Source organism: Calypte anna, chromosome 3 (assembly GCF_003957555.1).
Source record: "Calypte anna isolate BGI_N300 chromosome 3, bCalAnn1_v1.p, whole genome shotgun sequence".
In the NCBI taxonomy this organism is placed as follows: domain Eukaryota; kingdom Metazoa; phylum Chordata; class Aves; order Apodiformes; family Trochilidae; genus Calypte; species Calypte anna.
This window is the reverse complement of record NC_044246.1, coordinates 8,710,160-8,728,197: the sequence shown is the minus strand read 5'-3', so window position 1 is coordinate 8,728,197 and position 18,038 is coordinate 8,710,160. Positions and strand designations below refer to the sequence as shown.

Below are 18,038 nucleotides of genomic sequence, written 5' to 3'. Positions count from 1 at the left end.
TTCAGGAAAGGGTAATGCAGTATATCTTAAACATTCATAATAATTCCTAGGCCTTGATGATGATCAGTATTCCACTTTGAAATAAAGTTTTAATCTAGGATGTGCCTCAGTTATATTGTTTTCAGACTGTCAAGATAGATGCACCTTCCTAGTACCTGAGCACCATTTTCACCTTTGCCTGGTGTTACATCTCACAGGCAGGTCCATATTGCCTGCTTCTTATCACCATTTTATTATAATATATTTTTTTCCTGTTACCATTTGGCACTGATAATTATGACTTCTTACCTCTTCCTTTCCTTACAAATAACACTTGGTTTTTTTGTACATTACTGCTCCTTCATTCTGTGTTTTTTTCAGACTTCTTTTTGAAATAGTATCATGACTGTAAAACATACAAGAGTGTGAGGAAGTCTGTAATGCAGCTGTCAAAATCACATAATGAACATCATCAAGTCCAGTTGAATACACAGTAGTCTGGCAGCATGTCTGTGGTATTTTAAGTGCCTCACTGGTGTGGTAGTAAAGCCCTAGCAGAAAAATAATAAAATCTTTTACTACACAACCAGTGGGTTGAAATTTCATTTTTAGTGTTTAATGACTAACACAAAAGCATGGTTCACCCTCTGGCTAAATAGTGGAATGCATTCCAGGAGATTTTATCTCAATCTTTAGGCCTGTTATAGGCTACTTATAACTTCTGGCTTGTCACATTCTTTTTATCTCAAATTGTACCCACTAAATTGGAATATTATTGCTTCCTTTCTTTTTCCAATCTCTGTCTTGTCTATTTAGATAGAGAACTCGAGAGGCAGAAAGTCCCAAGGTCTCTGTGCCAGCAAAACTGAACGTGAAAGTGCCTGCAATTTATTTACATTGTACTTATGCTATATGTATGCCAGCCACTGTTGAATACTAACCTTTAAAAAGCTTTTCCTGAAATGCTAATCAGAAAGCTAAACCTTATAGGTCAGTAAAGCTTTACATAAGGTACATATATTTCTAAAGAGATGGTTCCCCATAAGTTAAACCACTCTAAATCCAGGCTGCTGCCCCTTCCCTTACTCTCTCCTGCAACATGTGTGAACCTTGTCCTCTCACTCTGCCCCTCTGTATACAGCTGCTCTGACTGACAGACAATCACCCTAATTCTGATCAGCTGTATCAGAGTACAAAGATAAGTATGAAGCTAAGGAACTCATGTCATATTGTCTTATGAATCTAATTTAAACTTCTTTTAGGTTCTGTTACATCAATATACTCCTTTCTGGTTGCACAAGTCTGATTTCTGATGTAATAGGACATGTCTCTTTTGAGGGAAAAGTTATGAGGTTTGTGACATAACTTTTTTCCTGCTCTCAGTGAGAAAGTCTGCAGTAAATAATGACCCTTTCACCTGTCCTTCACTGGAAGCCAGTATCCAAATGCTTTAAAACACTTAGGTGCAAATTGTTTTATATCTACTGCATCTATAAAACATAGATTAGTACATATAAAGATTAATTATTTTTACTTCCAAGTTCTCTTGCAGTTAGGAAGGAGTTTCTGTTAAAGCCTCTCAAGCTTACAGCTTATCATTATTGAGCAGGAAGTGTTGTGCTAATTTCCAAGGGGAAGTTATAAGTTAGGGCCTTTTTCTTTGCATCAGAGAAATAGTTTCTCAAAATTTATGTGTTATGAAATTAGGTAGAACATGTTGATGAATAATTTTGAGGCACACAAATTTCTGCATAAAAAAATTTAAATTATTTAAAAGTATATTCTCTCATTTCATGCAAAGAAGATTTAATAGGGGAAAAAAGAGTTTTCTATGTAAGAGAAATCTTTGAATACTTCCTGATGCAGTGCTTATTATTATTGAATATTTTCCTGAGCAAGTACAATGTACACTACAGAGTACTTTGTTATTTTAAAAAGAAAAGTCTCCATTCTGTTTTATCCTTTTTAGAACACATTTCTTCCTTTTTCCTATATTAATGCATTGTGAGAATATCCTTGGGGGAAGTATCAGTGTTAGAGCCTGTTCTTTCCTCCCTATCTAGCCCTACCAATAAAGCCACACACAAAAACCCCCATCTCAAACATTTTTTTCTTTGTTTTCCCTCCCCAACACTCTAATTGGAGTTTCTTTACTTTCTTTGGTGTTTATGTAGTAGCATTCACAAAAGGTTAATCACTTTTTCTCTCTCCTCCCTCCCAACACCTTATATTGTGCAGATGTAGACAAGATATCCCTTGTTACCAACCATAATTCATGGATATGTTGAAAATAATAGTGAAATAGCTTTCCTATGTCCCTGGAGATCCCTCCTTCTGTTGGCATTGATCCCTCACCTGCTGTTCTTTCAGTTCCAGTTCACTGGAAGAAATGTCCCTTACAGTATTCTTCCTCTGCTGACTATCAGTCTTCTGGAACACTTGTAAGTACTCATTTCAGGCAAATGCACTCAAGAGCTTAGATCTTGTCAGCAGTCAGCCTATTGTACTTAGCTACACCAACCAGACAAACTCAGCATGGAGAACCCAAGCTGAGGTGCATGTGAACCTACTCAATAAATAACCAAAAAAAAAGATAATGCCCTTCACACAAATGTAAAGGGTTTAATTCCCAGGGGAGGGGGACAGGAACTGCTTGCTGTAGATTTATTTTAAATAAATGTAGGCCAAATTTTGCCCCCTGGTTACACCTTCTTTATTCAATTATTTTTGTCTTGTGACTCCAGTGAGGACAGCTAGGTGTAATGGAGGACAGAATCTGGCCCCATTAGTATGTGCCCCTAATGAATGTTATTTTAAGATGCAGGATAAAAACTTGTCTGTACAAAATTTTTGAGGCCCAGAGTTGAAAAAGTTCTTTGGCACGATGTAGATGGATGTGGAGGGAGGGAGGGATCAAAGAGAGAAGAAAGGGAGAGAAGTACATACAGAAGAACATCCAGTTCATAGAGAGTTGGCTGTGAGGTGAAAGATATCATATACTCTGTCACATCCCTGGTGAAAGTGAGAGCATCCCAGTCCACACTGGTATGCATCCAGCATGTGACTGACCCAAGGGGCCAGCTCAGTGGCTTCTTATATTATATGGAGGTGCAAAGGATACCACAGGAAAAAATTCTAGCCCTGGAGTTCAGCGTTTTTGGAAATGTTGATGATATTTGCAGGTTAATCTTTTACTTTGAGAGGATTAGTTAATCTATTGGGTATTTTTTCTAAAGGAAAAATATAATAATCCTATTTTTCTGTCAGTCTCAGACTGATATGTTCTGAAAAGTGTGGCTGATTTTAACCAGATCTGACAGAGGGAAGATGTTTTGAGCAATCATGTTCCTAACAGGTGGCTGTTTTGTGTGTGGTCTTGGTTTTTATTTTTAACTTCAGCAGTTATGCTAAGAAAAAGAGTTAAGGGGTAAAATTTGAGATAAGAGACACAGAGTCTGGTTAATAGCTGCATCCAGAAAGATTTAGGGAGAGTAATGCAAGGAACATTGTCAGTATTGGACAATGTTTCTGTGTTATTTCTGAGGTAGGTGTCTGATATGTCAATAATGTGAAATCTAAAGTACCTCCAACTTCAAATCCATAGGTACATCTTAGCTTCAGTCCTACTATTAGATACTTGTGACTACAATTCCTGCCTGTAAACCAAAGATACAGATATTCTATACAAAAATTGCATTGAATATGATGGGAGAAAACAATGCAAAATGTATTAATAGCTCTCCTTGCAGCACTCTAGTTACTGTTCTCCTACTTCTCATCTAGTAAGTTTTACTATTCTGACCTTGTGCACTGTAGGAGATCACACTATAGGAAATATCTCTTTATTTTTATTTTCTGGGGTTTGGTTTGTGTTTCCTGCTTTTTCCCCTCTCTGGTCCTTCCCTATGGTGAACTCATATTTCAGTGACTGGAAGATGCTTCTAGGAGACAGGATCTGATGGTTTGGTAATTCTAAAGCTGTTTGAAAGACTGGTAATTTAATCTGGGAGGTGACAGTGTCATTGGGAGACTGCAAAGATCTCCCCAGCTGAGTTTTGTTGGCAATTCCTAGAGGAGAAAGCAAGTTCAGCTGAGCTGGGTAAGAAGGTGGCAGTCACCTTTCTGCCTGGCTGCCAGGAGCAGTGCTGCTATTGAAGCTGGTGGCAGTCTGAGCCCTCCAACTGCACACCAGCTGAAGCCTGCAGGCAATTGCTGCCTGCTGGTTTGATCAGGTGTAGTAAATTCTGAAAAATGGGCCAGGGCTTGTGTTCAGTCCAGCTCTGTAGCATAAATTAGTGCCTTGTAAGAAGGCCTTGAATGTATTACAGGTGCATGCATGTTTATTAGCTGTCCATAATGAAGTTTTGCTATAGGAGGCTGTTTTTTTTATTTCTAGGTATATGGCAATCGTTGACAAAAGATCTAACACTCTTGTATATGTGTTGTATGGCTAGAATCCTTCACCAATTAAAAAGAAAAAGTGTAAAGAAATTAGGAACAGCTGTCTTTAAAACAAAATGAATTATTGTAGTCGTACCTACACTTGCCTAACAAAAGTTTCCACTTGCATCCTGATTATTCTCTTGGCAGTGGCCTGAGTTTACTCTGCTCCTGGCAGCATTCATCCTGTTGATATAGAAAAGGAGAAGTTTTGTAGATTTCCTGTACAAAGTTTCTCTGAGTCTTGGGTAGACGAGATAGATGGGCAATGACTAAGAGAAAACTGTGCATGGTTAAGTAAAATCATGCTGTGATACACAGGACTTTCATTTATTGCTAATGATGTAAGCAGGATGTTTGTAATATGTGCTCCTTGATGCCACAGTCACCTGGCTGTGGAAGCAATGGGACTTCACACCAACAGGTTTTTTGTTAATGCTGAAAACTGCATGAAAGAGACAGTGGTTTAATCCAGTTCATACAGCCAGTTGGAATTCCTGACCTATTACAAAACTAACTGGATTTTACGAAGTTAAATTAACTCTGAATTAAGCTGGTCGATATACTTGTGCTTGTGGCTTGAACAAACTCCATTTTTTCTCATAGGTCCAATCTGGAAATAAACTTTAAGAGAAAATCTGGGAACAAATGTTTAACTCTTTTCAAAATAGATCACTGACCATGTATTCACTAAGGACTGACATTGTATTCTTAGCTTGTTACTTTGCCTGAGTAAAATTTTTATGAAAACAAACATTCCTAGTTATCAGACTGTTTTCCCACTCTAGATCTTCTTTCCTGATTGGAGTTAGGAAGCAGCAAAGGCTGAGTAAGCATAGCTTACTTATAGGGTTAATAGACTTATCCATGCTTCTTTTTTCCTTTTCTCTCTCTTTCCTAATTAGAATAGGGCTGGGGTAATACTAATGTTGGCAGCAGTGCTAGTAGAAAGGCACATGCAGCACACTTAGGTGCTAAACAGGAAGGTGTTTGGAAAGATGAGCAAACTCACTTTACAGCCTAGGAATGAAAAGAAACTTCAGTATTTCAATGTGTGACTCTTTTGGATAGATGCAAAGGCTTCTGATAGCATAGGTAGGGAAAGTAAGATCAACTAACTTTACAAAAAAGATAAGTTTAAAAAAATCAAAACAACATATATGGAGGGAAGGGACAATGTATATTATTAGAGTACAGTGTCATATTGATTCTGGTCTGCCATAGTGTTCAGGGATTGGGAGGAAAGCAGGTGGCAACTGCAGAGTGCTGCTAAAACTTCTTTAAAATCTGCAAGAAGCATAAGCAAGAAATCCAGAGGAATAAGGAAATGGTTGAAGTGCTTTATAGGCTAATAAAGAAACTATATGAAACTTCTTATGCAAAACACACACATAGGATATCCTTATTTACAGCACACATAGGCTTTTTCTAATAACAGCGTCCTGATAGCATATTTGAAGAAACTCAGAAGCCTTTTCATTTGGTGGTCAGGTTTGTTTGTTTTGTTTTGCTGTTGTTTGGTTGCTTTTTGTTTGTTTTTTGGACTGAATGTTTGCATGTATTTCAGTCCTTTGGTATAAAGTGCATCTATGAGCATATACCAGTCATAAATGGGCATCTACAGCTAAAGTTCAGTTCAATAGGCTTTTAATCAAGTTATACTGATGAGCTTAAAACTACTGCAGCTGTGATGTGCCATACCTTGAATTTCAGTGCCTTCAGGTGCATACTGCATGGAGTAGAGTCAAATGGTCAAATTTTTGCTTCATGTATTGTGAGTGTGTATGAGCAACATTGGAAACGCCCAGATGTACTCCAGTAATTGAAGAAATTAGAGCAAAAATTCTTAAAAATAAATCTGAAAGTCCTTTTTATTAATTGCTATGTTTTTTTGTTTGGTTGGTTGGTTAGCTTTTTTTTTTTTTTTGGTAGTATTTAGGTAGCTATTACAAAATTGCCTTTTCCATTTTTGAGAAAAATGCTTTATTTGCTGTTCCTACCAAACTCCTGCTACTTTTCAGTTTATTTTCCAGAATTTCAGGAAAGTACTTCTTACTACCTGTTAATAATAATCCCGAATTTTGAGGTGTGATATGAGTTTTGCCTTTATACTTAGACATTTGAAATTAAAAATGTTGTTATTTGTCTGGTTTCTGTATATTTTGCAGTAATGCATCTTGAGCCCAAACAGAGGGATATTTTAAACCTGCCTTTTTATCAGGTGGCAGTAGAATTCACACCAGACCAAGTGGTTAGCAGAGAGCTCTTATACAATGCTCTCTACAACTAGTCTGAACGAGCTGTTTTACAGTTCAAAGGATGTTTTCAGTTAATTGGATTCAAGTGGAGATTTTTGGTGCAGTATCACTTTGTCTCAGTAACTGCACTGGTTTAGCTCTCTGGCAAATTACAAATTCTCTGCCAGAAAATATTCACCAGAAACTGAAATGCTGTTCTGAGCTCCAATAATTATTTCTTGGTGTTGTGTGAGAAAGTTTTCTTATCTATGCCTAATATAGCTTTGCAGAGTGTGTGGGCAGTGCGTGAGGTGGCTTTTCACAGTGTGAAGAAGGAAACTCCTTTTTTCTACTGAAACAAGTTGGAACTAAATAGCAACACATAACTTCTACTAAAAGAGATCATCAGTGGACTACAGAAACCAACCCAAAACAGCTTTTATTCTATGAAACAAATACTGGAGTGTAAGATAGCTAATGGTGCGGGTACTCCAGTGATATTTTCCATCTGAGACAGCTGTAGAGCGATATTGTGCAGGGATGCGACTTCTGAGGTCAGGCGCTGGGTGAGCAGCTGCCCGGGTGAAGCTTTTCAGGCGGGACCCGACCCGGGGCTCCTGCCCGCTCCCCGATCAGAGGAGGCGAGCTCCTACCTGCCCCGGGGAAAGGACCAGCAGTTTGGCCAGGTTACGCTTCAGAGCACCAAGAGCCCCTGCCCTCGACAGGGTGGCGACAAGGGGTGACAGCGGTGCCCCCCATGCCCGCAGGTCCCGCTCAGCGCGGCGGGGCCAGGGCGCATCCCACCCTGGGCAGAGCGGGGAGGCGGCACCCCAGGAGCCCCCCGGTTGGGAGCTCGGACAAAGGCTTCCAGGAGAGGGAGTGGCAACTGGCTGCCGAGCCCCGAGGATGGTCCGGGAAAACGAGTCGGCGTCCACCGGGATGAGGGGGAGTGGGGACGAATGAACTTCACCAGGGGCGCGGGGAGCCGCCTGACACCCCGGGAGGAGGCAGCAGCTTTCCTAGAGGCCAAAGCTGGGCTCTGCCGTGCGGCTTTCTGCTTCCCCGAAGGTGGCTGCCGGGGAGTGGGAGGCGGGGGAGGAGGAGGAGGAGCCGGCTTCATCCCCCGGTGGGCGGCGGCCCCTCCACTGCGCCAACCTGCAGGCGGGCGGGAGGCAGCGGCCCCACCCGAGCTCCCTCTGCCCCCTGCTCCTCCGTCCCGGCAGAGCCTCCAGCAGCCGCTTCCCGCTGCGCCGGTCCTGGACTGCAGCTTGCTGGCGGCGAGGGCAACAAGCAGCGGCATCTTGGAGTGGCTTCTTTCTCGAGTGCCCTTTCATGTCTCCCAGTCCGCTCCTCACTCATACCTGCAGCCTCTCCTTGTCCCTCCACTCCTCCTGCGTTTTTATTTCTCCTTTTTGTCCCGTTTCCTATTTTCAATTTTTTTTTTTTAATTATTATTTTTTCCTCTCTCCTTCCTCCATCCTGTTCTCTTCTGGATCCTCTTTGTCTAGTGCCTCTTAATTTCCTCTGATCTTTTCCTTGGACTTTGCCTTGTCATGTCAAGATGGAAGTCAGGCATGACTGGCTCTCCTCATCCCCCCATGAGGGCTTCGAGCAGATGAGACTGAAGAGCAGACCCAGGGAGCCTTCCCCAAGCCTCACCAGAGTAGGTGCGAACTTCTACAGCACTGTCAAGCAGCAGGACTACAGTGCCAGTGTCTGGCTGAGGAGGAAAGACAAACTGGAGCACGTAAGCCAGCTTCTATTTCCCCCTTCTTTAAAAAAAAATAAAAATAAAAATTCTTTCTCGACCTCCGTCTAGGTGCTATGTTAGGCTACCTCCCTACCAGCTTGGACTCCAGAAGAAAAGTGATGCTCCAATAATTGGGCATGGCATTTCCCAAATAGTAGAGAAAGGAGCTACCTAGCGGTCCCAGACTGGTCAAATCTGAGGTTAATAGGATGTCAGTACTGTTTCCAAACCACATACAAGTCTTTTCCTAACTGGAAATATTTTTTAATGTTCTTACTTATGGATTCTTCTGTTCCTGCAAATTCAGCCCTGATGTGGGAGGAGAAAGATTGGGGTGGTGCAGATGGAGGTTAGAGCATTTATCTCACTGTGATTATAATGTAGTTCTAGAATAGCTAAAAGAAAATAGCTTTTTACAATTTTAGCTTTGATCTCCCTCCCCCCCTTCTTTTTCTTCTTCTGTGTGCATGGGACTTTGAAAATACTCAGTCTTTGTGGGGCAGAGGAGATTTCCCTCAAGACAGCTCTTCCTGCAGCAGTAGTACATGACTTAACTAAGTGTGTTTGGGACTACAACAGTACCAATACTGTGGATAGCTCTAGTGAATATTTTATGAGAATTTAAGGTGCTTCTAAGTATTCCTGTCTCAGATGATGTTTGAAAGCATTTTTCATGTTACTTCTAACAGCAAGGAAATTAGCTGAGATGACCTGCATACTGTATAAGAGTTTTCAGAACAGCTAATCAGGCAAAACCCACTTACTGTCCAATCAAAACTGGGAAGCAGCTGCATTTACAGGAATGCAGAAGAATATGGATGGGTTTGCATAATGCAAGTCTGCCATTCTTCACATTAGTGAGTAATTTGCAATCACAGTTACTTTGGCTTGGAGATGGACAGAAAAATATATCTTGTGGTGTAACCACCTGAAGTCCCTTTGGGTAGAAATAGTCACATTACAAGGGTAGATCACCTTTATTACATTAAAATCCTAGATGGCACAGTAGAATTCTTTAAAGGTGAAAACAAAACAGCTCCTCTGTCAACTATTTCATGGGGTATTACCCTCCCTTCCCACTAGTCTGCACAGTATTTTATCCCTGTTAGTGAAATCTTAAACTTGAGTTGTTTACACTAATGGGAAATGACAAGAACTGATGAACTGTTGGGAATACCACGTTTCAAATGTTGAGAAAGGCATTCAGACCTGTCTGTCTTCTTACACATGTTTTTGTGATTCTTCACACTAACAACAAGGCTTCCCAGTGGTAAGCTTGTCAGAATTCTACTATTGTGAATCAAGAAGAAAGGTCAGCTCCCTACCTCAGTACAGCTGATGGCTAAAACATAGAAACACAGGAATCTGAGCTCTGGCTTTTGTAACAGGTTTTTGCTACATGTGCTCAAATGTCATCAAATGAATGATTGTTCATGTCAGGGGAAATAATCTGTCAGTATTTTGATAGATAACTAACATTCTGGTGGCTATTAGCATATTCAGATATCTGTATTTTACATCAAACCACAATATTAGCATGGACAAGGAAAACAGCCATTAATCTCTTTGAAGGTTACAAGTGCAAACCCTTTATTTTGTGTGTGGTTTTGTTGGTTTTCATTGTTTTGTTTGTTCATTTTTTTTTTATGAAGTCAGTAGTTTGCTACAATAGTAATCTTCAATAACTCTGCAGCATTAGTATGAAAAGCTTTTTCTGTAATCAGTTTGGGATGAGTGCATGTTCTTCTGGGGGTTTCCCTCTCATTTGATCTGGTTATTTTTATTCCCAGAGCTTATATGAACAATGTAAAGAAAAAAATTGGAACACTGATATTGCTTGCTTCCCATGAGGTGTTTATTTCATTGACATTTATTGTGAATGCCCTGCAGTACATTAAATATGCCAACAGTATCTATATGAAAATATTGTGTTTTTATGGTTTAAGGTAACTGCATTACTCACGAGTGTTATAACAGACAGGCTATTGCACAGTTCCCCTTAATGGATATAAATAAAATACCTGTTATTTTCTAGATTATATTTTGCTTATACAATTTTTAGAGAAAGGTTATTTTCTATTTGCAGTGAGGGTCTTGAGTGTTTTCTTGCCAAATAAGTTATTTCTTTTGTGGAGTCTTTCACTCCACAAAACAAACAGATCAATTTGAGATGCATAATTTTGAATGGTATAGTCATTGACATATGATAGCTTATGGCCAGTATTGGGCAACTGGATACAAACTTCATGAGGTGGATGGGGGACATGAACAGCATTTCACTGCAGCTCCCTCTGAGATAATCATGTTACTTAATACCTACAAAGAAAATCAAAATACCCAGTGAGCATTCATGTAGGTGCTCATTTTGAACGTATGTGGTCATAAATTTGATGCTATGTAATGACAGATATAGGCAGAAGAGGGTTATAGTGTCAGTCAAGGTATGCATGGACAGACTGCAAAGTTCTTACATGCAGTTTGTTTCTAGATTTCAAAATTGTTAAAAAGTTGTGGAGTTTGGTGTGGATTTGTTTTTTGTTTCCTTTTGTTTTTCAACAGATCTCAGTTTGAAAAGTGTGGTGAAGAGGTTAAAAATTCAAATGTTACCATATTTCTTCTAAGGGAACAGAACTAGTTTGGTTGCACAGATACAGTTTCTTTAAAATCGTTCAATACTTAATTGTTGACTGACCATAGAGGAAGTAAAAATCTGGAACATATTTCTGGAGTCTTACTAATTGATTGATCTTCAAGTGGTTCTTAATGCAGTGTCTCCTCACTAGCTCATTGTTTCTGTGGGGTATCTTTTGCCAAGTGCCAGTAATACAATTTATGCCATACAAGATCTGAACACAACTCACTTTTGTTTCCCCTGTTTTGTTTTTGTTTGGTTGGTTGGTTTTTGTTTGTTTTTTGGTTTTGTTTGTGTTTTTTGTGAACTCAAGCTTTTATTTAAGATTAAATGGATTAAATTTACGTGTTTAAAGATAGGTCAGTGAGGGATTTCTGCTGCAATGAGACCTCAGTGTACATGTGTGCTGTAAGTAACAGGTCAAAGAGCCATACTTTTAATAGAGGCAATTACTAGAGGTGTGAGGAACTTTGACATTGTAGGTATGACAGCAGCAATGTTGCAAACCTCTGGATGAAATTCCTGCAAAACTGAGACTGTTCAGATTCTAAGCATCTTCTTCAGCTGGTTGCTTTTGTCTTCCTGTTGTGTTGGAGTGAAAACTGTTGTGTGAAATATTCTTTATCCCCTTTTGTACAGTGGGGTGTTTTTTTTTGTTGTTTATATGCCTGGTGTTGCCTTTTTGAATGATACATGAATTGGTTCAGAGGAAAAGAAGGGGGTATTGATGAGGAGAAAGAGCCTTTAGCTGGTGGGAGTTAACAAATGTCTGGTTCAATTTACAGCAGCTCTCCATCATGTCTTTTTATCCATCAGTAATGAGGAGTACTCTATAACTGCTTTCCTCCTACCTCAGCAAAGAATTCTAGGGAACTTAATTTTAAATAGTCAAAATTTAGGCCAAAAGCAGAACAGATATCCTTTTTCAGCTACAACAGATACACATCAAGCATATATTATTTTTATGAAGAATACAGGTATTCCTTCTTGAAGAAGAAATGGTGGTCTTTCTTTAATAACTTTTAAATTTAATTGTTTACTTTATCATGTTACAACATTTCAAAAATTTTTTTTAAGAAACTGCTTTAGGGCACTCTCCCTGAACATGTTCAAGGCCAGACTGGATGGGACCTTGAGCAACCTGATCTAGTGGGAGGTGTCCCTGCCCATGCAGGGGGGTTGGATCTTGATGATCTTTAAGGTCCCTTTTAACCCAAACCATTCTATCATTTGATGATTTTAACTTTTTGGGAGACCTAGTACCAGAACAGTGTCATTTTCTGTAGCTTTAGTAGCTTTAGTATTATCATAACTGGGAGAAGTTACTGATAATTCCTCTTATTTTTACTGAAGTTCAGACTGGTAGTGAAGGCAACATTGGGATTTTCAGATTTTAAGTGCTCTTGCTGTTATGAGAGTTGACTTGACCAGTTGATGTTATGCAGCTGATCTGCATATTTCTGTCCCTTTTCTATCCAGAGAGAAAAGAGGCTATGAGGTAGAGGGAGGGCAATGTCACATTGCAACAGAGGCAGATATCTAACATGCAAATATTAGGCCTAATCCCATTTACAGTGCTGCCCTACAAGCATGGCTGTGGCATTTCTCAGTGTTTCATGACCAAATCAGAAATAAAATATAACTTTTATTCATTATTTTATTTATTCTTTATAAAAGTTGAAATCCCAAATCCAATTCTGCCAGTTAATTATTCAGAAACTAATAGTTCTATTTCTTACAATACAGAAATTCTTAAAAAAACCCCAACAATGTCCTGTAGTGAAATGAGGCAACCAGGTGCCACTAATTGCCAGGTAGTGGGCGTGAGCTTGTGTTAAGCCCACCTGTGCCTGATTAGGGTGGGCCCTACCTGGCAATTAGTGGCACCTGGTTGCCTCATTTCACTACAATGTGCAACAGTTTAAAATTGTATTTCTACTCTTGTGCTTAAATTAGCACAGTTGGTAAACAGCAGAGGACAGATTTATAGGTTTCAGCATTTTACATCCTAAAGATGGTGGAAGACACCATGTACATAGCTATAACCTGTAACACATAAACAAAGGAGGTGTGAACACAGTATGATGTAAAGCAAGTGACAAGAGAAATCAGTCAAGCCAAATCACTTGCTGGACAGAGCCAAGAACTTTAACTTAAGAGAGAACGGTAAAAGGATGTAAACCAGAATACAAAAAGTCATTACACACATCCCCAAAGCAGCCCCTGTCTTGCAGTAAATGTAAATACATGGCTCTTTTGAGTTAAATGAACTGACAGCCTTTTGCATTAAGCAGATACAGATAATTTGTCATCTGGAATAATGACAGTTACCAAAAAGAGTGGAGTGTACAATGTAAGGTTGAGAAGTGAGGAAAAACTGGAGGATTCCAAAGAGTTGTTTTCCAGGATTTGTAGCTTTTTGATGGCATGGTTAGAGATTACAGCTCTAAATGTTTCTCTGGTCCTGGAGATAGCTATCTATATTTAGATTTCATCATTAAAATGAAAGGAACAATCTCCATTAAGTAGAGGGTCTTCTGCTTTTTCTCAGCAGAAGACTGATATTTGTGTTTGCCTACCCACAGCTGTGGTACAACAAGGTTCTGGCTGAAGTAGTAGCCTGCTGTTTGCTTATCTGCTGACAGACTGTGAGGAGGGATTCTTCTGCTGAAATGCTCTTTACCTTGAAGGTGTCTTTCTCTAGGACAGTTCAGTAGACATACATAATTAGAGAAAATAAAAATTAAGTGGAAAATGTGACCAAAATAATTGAACGGTGTTGAGAAAATACTGAATAGCATTTTAGGGCAGAAAATCAAAACCAGTTTATTTTGTAAATCTTATGGTGAATTTAAAATCTTGACAGTTGGAGGGGTAAAGAATAATCAATATCAGTTGTTACCACACATAAAAGTAATTTTTGTATTGCAAAGCAGTGATAATATGATAACTAATAGTCCATTTTTTTCTGTCTCTGTGGTGGGCAAACTTTGGTTGTCTGCCAGCTGCCCGCTAAGCCACTCTCTCACTTCCCCTTCTCAACAGGCAGGGGAAGAAAACGAGATAAAACATCTTGTAGCTTGAGATAAAGATAGGAAGATCACTCAGCAATTACTGTCATAGGCAAAATGGGCTCAGGGAAATTAATTTCATTTGTTGCAAATTCAAAATAGGATAAAATAGTGAGAAACAGACAAGACTAAATCTCCTCACTTTTTTCCAGGCTGAATTCCAGTCTTTCATTCCTGGCTTTTCTCCCACCCTTCCCCCAATCCCTTGAGTAGCACAGAGTATTTGGAATGCAGGTTGCAATCAGTTCATAACACTTTGCCTCTGTCTCTCTTTCCTTCTCATGTTGTTTCCCTGGTGTAAGGTCATTCCCATGGGATTCAACCTTTGTCAAACTTGCAATGTGGGTCCTTCCTGCAGGCTGCAGCTTTTCAAGAACTTCCCTGGTATGAGTCCTTTCCATGGGGGACAGTCCTTCAGGTATGGACGGCTCCAGTGTGGGTCCCCCATGGGCTGCAGTTCCTGCATGGGCTCCTCACCCCAGACCAGAGGTCCTACCAGAACCTTTCTCACATATAGAAACAACACAGACTGCAGCTTCTTTCAGGGTGCATCCTCCTATCCCCATGCTCCAGGGTGAGGTTCTGGGCTGAAGTGTGGGTATCTGCTCTGGTGAGATCTTCTGTGGGCTACAGGGGGACATTCTACTTCCACATGCTCTTCACTGGCATCAGGGGAATCTCTGCTCTGGAACACCTTCTTCCCCTTCTCCTTCACTGGCTTTGGTGTCTACAGGGCTGTTTGTCTCCATTTTTCTCACCCCTCTCATGCAGCTGCTATCCCAAGTTTTTGCCCTTTATTAAGTATGTTCTTGACAGAGGTGCCATCATCACTGTTGATGTTCCCAGCTTTGGAAGTGGTGAATCTGTCTTGGAGCCAGCTGGAATTAGCTATGTCCAACATGGGGGCAGCCCCTGGTCTCACAAAGGCCAGTCCTGCAGCCTCCACCTCTATCAAAACTTAGCCATGTAAGCCCATTATACTGTCTAAGAAGCTACTCTTCTTTCTCTGACATACAAAAAAATCTTTCAACCTTGCATTATTCTAATGCATCTGTTCTGATGGTTTCAACACCAGTCACTTTGAGCTAGAATTAAAATATTTGAGAGTCACACCACTGTAACACACTTCATTTCTAGTGTCTGGCTTCATGTTGCACAAAACCACAAAACAACTTGAAGTTTCAAAGCTGCATTTAAAATTGTTTCATATATGCATGTATAAATTTAATTCAAGACATCCACAACTTTTTTTCTATTTTCTGAACAAAAGTTATGTTCTATTTCTGAACATAACTTAGGTTATGTTTGTTCCAGATGCTACTTCAGTGAAGATATAGAAAGAGTGGTTTTCACTTCTGTGCCTTTACAGCCTTAATGAAAATCCAAATTATTTTTTGTTACTGTCATCTTTCTTTTTGTCAGCATTGACCATCCTTGCTTAAGAATTTTGAAACAGCAGCTTCAGAAACTTGCAACTTTATCTCTGTTTCTGTTATGCAAACACTCTGCAGTCAGCCCTGCTTTTGTATTATAGCAGACCATCAGCACTAACACTTTTAAAGATAGCAGAAATACTTAAGACACTAGGAAAACCATCCTTAGGGAATATCTCCTCACAAATGCAATGACTCCACAGTCTGTAGAGGATATCCAGTGTAGCTGAATGTACGTCTAGCTTAGGCCTTCTTTCCATTTCAGAACAAGGAATGCTAAAATACTGCAGTGAAAGCCATCTTCTCCCAGACTATCTGAAGATGGAAACGAGACCAACTCATGCCAAAGATTAACAAACCTCAGGAGAAGGAGGAATAGAGGGAATAAATGACATACTGGTGGCAGTGAAATGGATTAATTTATTCAGAAATTAGTTTTTGTTAGGTTATGAACTTTTTGTTGTTGGTTTTCCATCAAAAAGCAACTGTCTGGTTTTTAATTTTTTATTTTTTATTTTTTTAATTCTTAAAAGGCTTTAATGTCAGGATTCTTTCACTTTTTATAAAGGCTTTCCAAATATAACACAGAATTCGAATGTTTTTATAAGGCTTTGGCTTATTTTGCTCCGATCAATGCATTGTGTAATTTGACTGTGTAGATAATATCTAGCCCTGCACAAAGAAATATCAGAATGGCATTTTCAGAAATGCTTCTTTGCTATGTTCTCTGAAGATAGAGACTTTTACCTATTTTTCACACTTTTGCACAGCCTGCAAACCCTCTTTTCTACATTTACTATCTGTAGGTGAATACTTTATTGATTTTTCTTACTAAACCAAAATCTTGTAAAAACTTAATTCTATATCTGACTGCATGATGTCAACATAATCAGCAGCTTGTTTTACAGCTTATGTAGTTGTTGCAGGTCAAATAGTAATCATTGCATTCTAATTTTGTTATTATTTCACTATTTACAGTCGAAATGTGTAACAGATTAAAAAAGTTAAAATATTTGAGAATTACTACTAATAAAACCAATAATTCAGATAATTCTTCCATTCTGATAGTGAAATAGCCTGATCTTCCCCAAGGCATTTTAAACTCTATGGAGCAGAACCAAATGTGGTGCATTGCTGGCAAGTGTAGCCAGTTTAACTTCCCTGATCCTGTTGTTGCTGAAATTAAGGCATTTTTATTTGAGGTTATAGTCTAACCTGAATCTGTAAAAGCTAGTATGTGTTGCAGATAGCCTATGATAATGAGCAAATGTGTATTAGTTTTGAAATGCCTGAGTGAGTAAAGTTAATACCCATCACCAGCCCTTCCAGCCACAGTAAATGTGGCATTTCTCACTTGTGCTGCTTGTGTTACAGATATTTTACTGCTGCCCATTAAGTTCCATGGCTGATCCTTTCTAGGCATGAGGTTTTTGATAAGGGAATATGCCCTCTGTGTTCTCAACAAACTTCAGGCATTACCTTAACTGGAGGCTACCTGCTTACCTGTGGGACTGGTAATAAAGGTGACTGTGATTTGAACCCTACTTCCTCAATGCAGTTTATGCAATTTTCTTTCACCTTGTTCTAAAGCTGTTAGAAAACTTCCATTGCCTTCACTACTACAGTTTTAAGTTGTGTATGAGCTCTCTGAGAGAAGTCTGTGGGTCAGCTAAGCTGTCATGGGTTTGAAGCAAAAAGTTCAATGTATCATGCTAAGCAGCAGAAGGAAAAAATCTGTTTCTAGAGTCTTCAGCCATTCTTGAGCTTGAACTTTCTGGATCATTGGTCTAGTTGCTGGATACATTATGTGAGAACACTTAGCAGCTAGCACAGGGGAAAATCCTAGGCAGGCTATGAGAACAGAAGGCATTCTAATGTAACAGATGGGATATAAGAAACTGTAAGGTCTATGTGAACATGCAAAGAAATGATACAGATCTAGTTGCCTACCATTTAAGTCTACCTTAAGGTGTTTCAGAATGCAGAATACAGAAGGAAGGGAGGTGGGTGCATTAGAAACTTCAATTATCTGCTAGGACTGGTGAATGGGTACTTGAAGAAAACTCAGAAAAACAACCTGTGAAATTGCTTCTTTGCTCCCAGTTAGAATACTTCTCTTCCTCATTGGAAATTATAGGGGCAAAAATGCCCATCATGCTAAAAAAACCCAAATCAAACCTAAACTGGAATATTATCTCAGTTTAATCTGAGACAATAGAAGGCATTGCCTGTTTTCTTGTTTTCTGCTTAAGTGGAAATAGGTACCTGCTTTAATGATAATATTTGAAAAAATAAAACTTGCTGCATCTTGTGGAAAATTAATTGGGTGTGCATGGATGTGACTGCTGGCTGTAATAAAGATGGAGACTCTTGCCAAGTTCTGTTATTTCCTCATAGTTGTTTATTGAGGAGGACCCATCAGCATCCAGAAAAGCTTGTGTGTCTGGAACACTATCAAAACCTCATGCTATTAGAGAATGTAGAGAAATGCTGAAA

At 39.4% G+C, this 18,038-nt stretch overlaps 1 protein-coding gene across 1 annotated transcript in view; it reads left to right on the top strand.

The window, feature by feature from the left end:
- Positions 1-8,217: 8,217 nt before the first annotated feature.
- Positions 8,218-18,038, top strand: part of PLD5 (phospholipase D family member 5) — a 147,406-nt gene continuing 137,585 nt past the window's right edge. Inside the window, 1 exon segment of the mRNA XM_030447941.1 lies at positions 8,218-8,403. Coding sequence (XP_030303801.1) covers positions 8,218-8,403 — 186 coding nt within the window.